Source organism: Olea europaea, chromosome 11 (genome assembly GCF_002742605.1).
Source record: "Olea europaea var. sylvestris chromosome 11, O_europaea_v1, whole genome shotgun sequence".
NCBI lineage: Eukaryota > Viridiplantae > Streptophyta > Magnoliopsida > Lamiales > Oleaceae > Olea > Olea europaea.
In genome coordinates this window covers 18,616,664-18,624,185 of record NC_036247.1, presented here as the reverse complement: position 1 = coordinate 18,624,185, position 7,522 = coordinate 18,616,664, and the positions used below count along the sequence as shown (strand labels likewise).

Genomic DNA, 7,522 nt, shown 5'->3' with positions numbered 1-7,522 from the left:
GCTAATCAAATGGTGCCTAAGGTCAAAATGAAAACTAAGCCCTTGTTTGAGTCATATTCTTTTGGAAAAATACATTTTTCAACAGTGTGTTTGACATCATTTCAATCACACATTCTTCAATAAAATAATATTACAAGTAAATTCAAAACTTTTCCTTATTTTTTGACCACACATTTTCCATCAATACACTATTTAAAAATTCATTAAACTCACAAAAATGGGGCTGAAACAAGGGCTAAAATGAAAAATTGACAAGCATAAAAGAAAAGAAAAAAATTGTCAATTTTCATTGGAAACGCTCGTAGCGAAGTTATACGTACAGAACTGAAGCTCTTTTGGCAAAAGGAAACAGCCTTCGACTCGTAGTTGAAAGTTGGAACATCTCAAAGATACTTCTTTAAATTCAAGAGTAAGCACCGACATATCTCGATTCGCGTCAATTGTTTCCCCTTTCAATATAATTTTTGTTCATAATTCACACACTTACTGTAACTGCTATTTATATTTGTCTCTCATGTTTTTTCCCGGCGAATTTCAGTCAAAATTGGAGGTGGGTTTCAATGGGTTGCGTAATTCTTTTCTGTTACGTGTTCTAAGAGTTGGGTTCGCGTGATTTTTGAATTTGAGATGAAATGTCTTGGAAACGTTGATTGCTTGTTTAAAGCTATCGTTCTAGCTAGATACTTCTTTAAATTCAAGAGTGAGCACCGACATTTCTCGATTCGCGTCAATTGTTTCCTCTTTCAATATAATTTATGCTCATAATTCACACACTTACTGTAACTGTTATATATATTTGTCTCCCATGGTTTTTCCCGGCGAATTTCTGTCAAAATTGGAGGTGGGTTTTAATGGGTTGGGTAATTCTTTTCTGTTACGCGTTCTAATAGGTGTGTTCGCGTGATTTTTGAATTTGAGATGAAATGTCTTGGAAACGTTGATTGCTTGTTTAAAGCTATTGTTCTAGCTAGATTCTTTCCTCATTTCTGTGTTAATGTATTTGGCTGATCGTTTAGAGTATAAAATGCAATTGAATCACGTGATGTAACTAATGCATCCATATTTTTCTCTCATGTTTTTTGTGTTGAATTTTAGTCAAAAATTGGATGTGGATTTTAATAGGTCAGGTAATTCTTCTCTAATATGCATTCTAAGAGTTGAATTCATGTGATTTTTGAATTTTAGCATGAAAATGTTGAGGGAATGTTGATCGCTTGTTTAAATTAACTGTTATTACTAATTTTAACCTACCTCTCTTGTGCATAGATTGCTTCTTTCTCGCTGCATTTGGCTACTTGTTTAGCAGATAAAGTGTAATCGTCTTGTGCCTTAAATAAGGCTTCCTCTGGAAAATGGATTTCACAGAGAGGAATATCTGAAAGGGAAGGAAAACAAATCAAAATCCAAAATTGATTTTCCTTGCTTTATCTACTATAACTAAAGCAAACTTGAAAATTTTCTAGCGACGATAGTTGAAGTCACGAAATATGAAAAGGAAATGATCAATTAACTCGAAAAGTTTTACAATGTTTATGTTTAAATATTCATTTCCATAATCTTTTCCTTTCTAGCCATATGCTGTAGAAGCTTTTATTTAATTATTTCTTCTATTTTCCTTGTTTTTTGGTGTTCGTTTGATTTTGTTTTACATGAAAATTGTCAATTAAAGGGATAAAATTTACTGGTATTGAGGATAGAATTTGTTTCTATTGTCAAAAAAAAAAACCCAAGAAAAATATCTATCTTTTGGTGTTCATTTACCTTTGTTTTACATGGAATTTATCAATTAAAAAGGGAAAAAAATTACAATAATTCTTAGAATTTATTTCCATTGTAAAAAAAAAAAAAAATCAACAGTAGCCAGAAAATTCAATTCCACCACAAAAGCAAGAAAGGTGTAGCTCCCAAAAAATTCAAGAATTTCTATTTCATGGAAAATATACCCCTATCAAACACACCAAAGTTGGAAATTGTCACCCAAATTCCATTTTCCATGAAAATGTTTTGCTAATCAAATGAAAAATTCAAGAATTTCTATTTCATGGAAAATATACCCCTATCAAACACACCAAAGTTGGAAATTGTCACCCAAATTCCATTTTCCATGAAAATGTTTTGCTAATCAAACGGTGCCTAAGGTCAAAATGAAAACTAAGCCCTTGTTTGAGCCATATTTTTTTGAAAAAAATACATTTTTAACAGTGTTTTGACATCATTTTAATCACACATTCTTCAATAAAATAATATTATACGTAAATCCAAAATTTTTCCTTATTTTTTGACCACACATTTTTCATCAATACACTGTTCAAAAATTCATTAAACCCACAAAAATGGGGCTGAAACAAGGGGTAAAATGGAAAATTGACAAGCATAAAAGAAAAGAAAAAATTTGTCAATTTTCATTGGAAACGCTCGTAGCGAAGTTATACGTACAGAACTGAAGCTCTTTTGGCAAAAGGAAACAGCCTTCGACTCGTAGTTGAAAGTTGGAACATCTCAAAGATACTTCTTTAAATTCAAGAGTAAGCACCGACATATCTCGATTCGCGTCAATTGTTTCCCCTTTCAATATAATTTCTGTTCATAATTCACACACTTACTGTAACTGCTATTTATATTTGTCTCCCATGTTTTTTCCCGGCGAATTTCAGTCAAAATTGGAGGTGGGTTTCAATGGGTTGCGTAATTCTTTTCTGTTACGTGTTCTAAGAGTTGGGTTCGCATGATTTTTGAATTTGAGATGAAATGTCTTGGAAACGTTGATTGCTTGTTTAAAGCTATCGTTCTAGCTAGATACTTCTTTAAATTCAAGAGTGAGCACCGACATTTCTCGATTCGCGTCAATTGTTTCCTCTTTCAATATAATTTATGCTCATAATTCACACACTTACTGTAACTGTTATATATATTTGTCTCCCATGGTTTTTCCCGGCGAATTTCTGTCAAAATTGGAGGTGGGTTTTAATGGGTTGGGTAATTCTTTTCTGTTACGCGTTCTAATAGGTGTGTTCGCGTGATTTTTGAATTTGAGATGAAATGTCTTGGAAACGTTGATTGCTTGTTTAAAGCTATTGTTCTAGCTAGATTCTTTCCTCATTTCTGTGTTAATGTATTTGGCTGATCGTTTAGAGTATAAAATGCAATTGAATCACGTGATGTAACTAATGCATCCATATTTTTCTCTCATGTTTTTTGTGTTGAATTTTAGTCAAAAATTGGATGTGGATTTTAATAGGTCAGGTAATTCTTCTCTAATATGCATTCTAAGAGTTGAATTCATGTGATTTTTGAATTTTAGCATGAAAATGTTGAGGGAATGTTGATTGCTTGTTTAAATTAACTGTTATTACTAATTTTAACCTACCTCTCTTGTGCATAGATTGCTTCTTTCTCGCTGCATTTGGCTACTTGTTTAGCAGATAAAGTGTAATCGTCTTGTGCCTTAAATAAGGCTTCCTCTGGAAAATGGATTTCACAGAGAGGAATATCTGAAAGGGAAGGAAAACAAATCAAAATCCAAAATTGATTTTCCTTGCTTTATCTACTATAACTAAAGCAAACTTGAAAATTTTCTAGCGACGATAGTTGAAGTCACGAAATATGAAAAGGAAATGATCAATTAACTCGAAAAGTTTTACAATGTTTATGTTTAAATATTCATTTCCATAATCTTTTCCTTTCTAGCCATATGCTGTAGAAGCTTTTATTTAATTATTTCTTCTATTTTCCTTGCTGAAATCTGTTTTTTTAGTTTATTACATTTTTCTGCAATATACCCTGGGAATATGCCTCAAAATTTATCATCATCCTGCATAGGGATATAAGTGTGTTACTGCTATATGGTATATGTCTGAGAGTTGTCTTGTCCATTGGTATCTGACTTGTGTTCATCCTAATGTAATTTACTCTAGCTTGTTGTCAGTGTAATCTTATGTCGATTTCCAAAGATAAACTTGAACTTTGTATCATTTTACTGTACCAGAAAATGATAATTACACTTAGTTGAGTTCACAAAAATGCATTTCTGGCTTTATCTGTTTCATAGTAATTTTTGCACTTGATTATGTTGCAGTGGAGGTAGATCAGGGAGACACAATAGCTGACAGCAATGCTGAAGGAAATGATGGTGAGTTAGAAGGGAGTGAAGAGTTTGAAGGTGAAGAGAACTATGGGAAATTGGAAGAAGATGACGATGTTGAAGCTGAGGATAATACCAGTCAGGTGGAAGGTGGTGAAGTTCTTGAACCATATGTGGGAATGGAATTCGAGTCAGAAGGTGCTGCAAGGAGCTTTTACAATGATTATGCGAGGAGGATAGGATTTGTTGTGCGTATAATGCAACGTCGTCGTTCTGAGATTGATGGTAGAACTCTTGCTCGCCGACTCGGATGTAACAAGCAGGGCTTTTCCGCCAGCAATAAAGGGAAAATTGGGCCAGACAAAAAACAACGCCCTAGTGCACGTGAAGGATGCAAGGCAACTATACTCTTTAAGGTGGAGAAATCAGGAAAATGGGTTGTTACAAGATTTGTCAAGGATCATAACCATCCTCTTGTTGTTACTGCTCACGAGTATTCTAAAACAGTAAGTTTTCAAGACACGCGTGCAATAAAAAAAATTGTTCCTTCTCTTTAGTCCGTTCTTTGCTTGTTGCTTGTTGCTTTATATTTCCCAAGTTAAGAAGATATCTGGGTTTGTTCTGCATACCCATCTCTTGAAAAGGGGTCATTTTTTGTATTTTCTAAATACTGTGTTACTATTTTTCTTAAGAATTACTTAGCCCCTGTGTTTTCTCTTTGTTCTCTCTTTTAGATATGGATGGTAATGGTTACTCCTTGCAATTTTAGTGAGTACATCTATATAGTCATGTCTTTTAATCCTCCAAAGGAACAAGAGCAGGATGGAACACTAGGGGGAGTATAGTTTTGATCCACCATTTGTCAAACTTAAAATTATCTTAGACTTTATTATTGAATTTTCCAGTGTCTACCCAATCTTGACATTTACAAATGCTGGCATTGTTATGTAGTAATATCCTTAGATTTTCCAAAAGGAACGAGTCATCCTCAAATTATCGAACTTTGAAGCAAGTCTTGTGTATCGTCCGAGAAGTAATTAATTTGTCGTGCCTTCTGTCTTGAGGTTTCATGTTCTCTGTTTCTTTTCCATTGCTATTGCCCCGAGGGTGATAGGAAACACTATTTAGTTTGGAGTGATCCAAACTAGGAAAGGCAAAATTTGATTTGCTTAACCTTCGATGTTATTTAGTGTTTCATTATGTGTAAATGATGAGTATAAGAAATATGTGACAGCATTTATTTTCTTTAATGTTTTCAATTATTGTATAATCCGTTGGATTATAAATTAATGGTAGATCAGAAATATGGTCCTTAGGCTAATAGGCGTAAGTACCACCCGTTGTGAAACTGATATGCCCCCAAGTACATTCACATACACAAGGCGCAAGGCACACGGTGGAGCCAACCATATGACAACAGGGCACAGTAGTAACTTCTAGAATTATGCTAGGGTCACTCATTTTGTTAGGAGCTTTTATTCATTTTGTTAGGAGTCAGTTAAAAGGGCGGTATATGTAAGGATGAGGGTGAGAGGGAAGGCACGAAATGATTAGTGAGAAAGAGAACACTGGAGGAATCTGCCTTTTAGTGCTGGAGCATCATTCATTTTCTTTTTATCATTTTACAGTCTACAATTCCACTTTGAATACAATCCTGAAAATTCCCCAAAATAATATCTTCTTCAAGTGATTTCTGTTACATTCCTGCAGCCATGAGCCTTGAATCTGTCTGTTCTGAGATAAACTTCTCCATCTGCACATCAGCAGAACCCAAATCCATCAGAAAGACTAGATTTCTAATGTCAATCATGTATGGAGTATGATTTGCTATGTGAATCTAGCCATAATTTAAGTTCCTGGCGATTATGGAGAGCCTTTTTTAGTTATTTTAAAAATTACTTTTTCCTGTCATTGTGAAAGATGCAAGATAAGGCCTTTGGGAAGAAGAAAAGAAAATATTTTCTACACTATCATAATATGAAATGGTTAACGTTTGGAATCTAAGGGGGTGTATTCAATTGTGACTTTTGAAAAAAAAGGGTATCCCTTGGATTCCAAATTTATTTGGAATAGGCTTAGTCCATTGTTGTTAATAGGTGAAAAGAGAAAATGGATGGATTTTAGGACAATAGGATAGTATAAGGAATAGTGGAAGCAGGACATATTCCATTACGATTTGATATCTTCAGGAACCCATTAACAGAAAAGTTCATGCATACAGATAGGGTAGCTAGGGCCGTTGTTTAATGAATCAGCACTGGTAACAGGGATGATACTTGAGAATGTAATCAATGGGGGCATAAAATTTACGTGGAGTCAGTGTTAGATTTGATACACTTCATAATGGGAATGTGTTAGCAGCACATTTGACTTACATGGTATGCTGTTTGCTAAATTATTATTTCAAAAATTTGTGTTATGAAATGCGTCCGGTTTACATGAAATTGAAAAAATAGTAGCCGACTCTGAGTTTGAAGGTTTTTTTGTTTTCTTTTCGTGCCTGTTCCCTTCTGATAGTATTAGGTATGCACTTAGAAATCTTCAACATTTGTGCACCTTTTATCAGCGGGTAGCTTGCCTCATCCACAATTGAAGTGTTTGCTTGAATTAAAGGGTTTGATGATATTAATTTTGTTAACAAAGCCTTTTTGTGCATTCAGTACATAGGGAAATTAGGTGAAAGTGATCCTCACAAGGGGCCGGGCCGGTTTGTCTTAAACAAGTAGTCCAGTGATCATTAAAAGCATAGTGTCTCAAATCATAAAATAGTAGAGGGCATAGTTGATTTGTTTCTTTATGCTATGCACATTTTTTTTCTTGTTCAGCAAACTCTGTTTCTAAGAATAGTTGTTCTTTTTATTCATTGGTGTAGCATGATAAAGATGAGAAGATTCAACAACTTACTCGAGAGTTGCATAGGCAGGATCAGCTCTGTACTGCATATAGAGAAAGATTGCTTAATTTTCTAGCAAGTGTTGAGGAACAAGCTCAGCAGTTGTCTTTAAAAGTACAAGAAGTTGTGAACAATGTGAAAAGGGCGGAAGCTGAAGAAGCACAAGTTTCGTCTTGTAGATAGACCTTAGCAGTTTTTTTACCCTACACGTGTGTTAATATTTGTCTATAGTCCAACTCAGTTTCACTACAGAATTAACTGCATTGTGCTCTATTCTTTTGTCTGAAAATGATATATGAGATGTACTCTGTTTTCCGATGCATGCTTACTCAAGTCGTCTGATTCAGACACGACCAGACCGCCTTCTGGTTGCTCGCGTCTCCTTAGAGAGAGATGTACTGTATTTTTGTAATTTATAAGTTGGGGGAANGACACGACCAGACCGCCTTCTGGTTGCTCGCGTCTCCTTAGAGAGAGATGTACTGTATTTTTGTAATTTATAAGTTGGGGGAATACTAGAAATCATTTGTACAAAATTGAGCATTACA

At 34.5% G+C, this 7,522-nt stretch overlaps 1 protein-coding gene across 3 annotated transcripts; it reads left to right on the top strand.

Moving 5' to 3' along the window:
- The first annotated feature begins 224 nt into the window (after nucleotides 1–224).
- LOC111403673 (protein FAR1-RELATED SEQUENCE 12-like) lies at nucleotides 225–7,294 on the top strand. Of its 3 annotated transcripts, none has more exons than XM_023032260.1 (3): nucleotides 225–409; nucleotides 4,076–4,587; nucleotides 6,954–7,294. In XM_023032260.1, coding segments are annotated over exons 1-3 (717 nt in total). In that variant the 5' UTR covers nucleotides 225–408; the 3' UTR covers nucleotides 7,158–7,294. The 3 variants fall into 3 exon arrangements, with proteins under 3 accessions (XP_022888028.1, XP_022888027.1, XP_022888026.1); XM_023032259.1 differs by lacking the exon at nucleotides 225–409 and adding an exon at nucleotides 2,405–2,525; XM_023032258.1 differs by lacking the exon at nucleotides 225–409 and adding an exon at nucleotides 2,677–2,816.
- The last annotated feature ends 228 nt before the right edge of the window (nucleotides 7,295–7,522 follow it).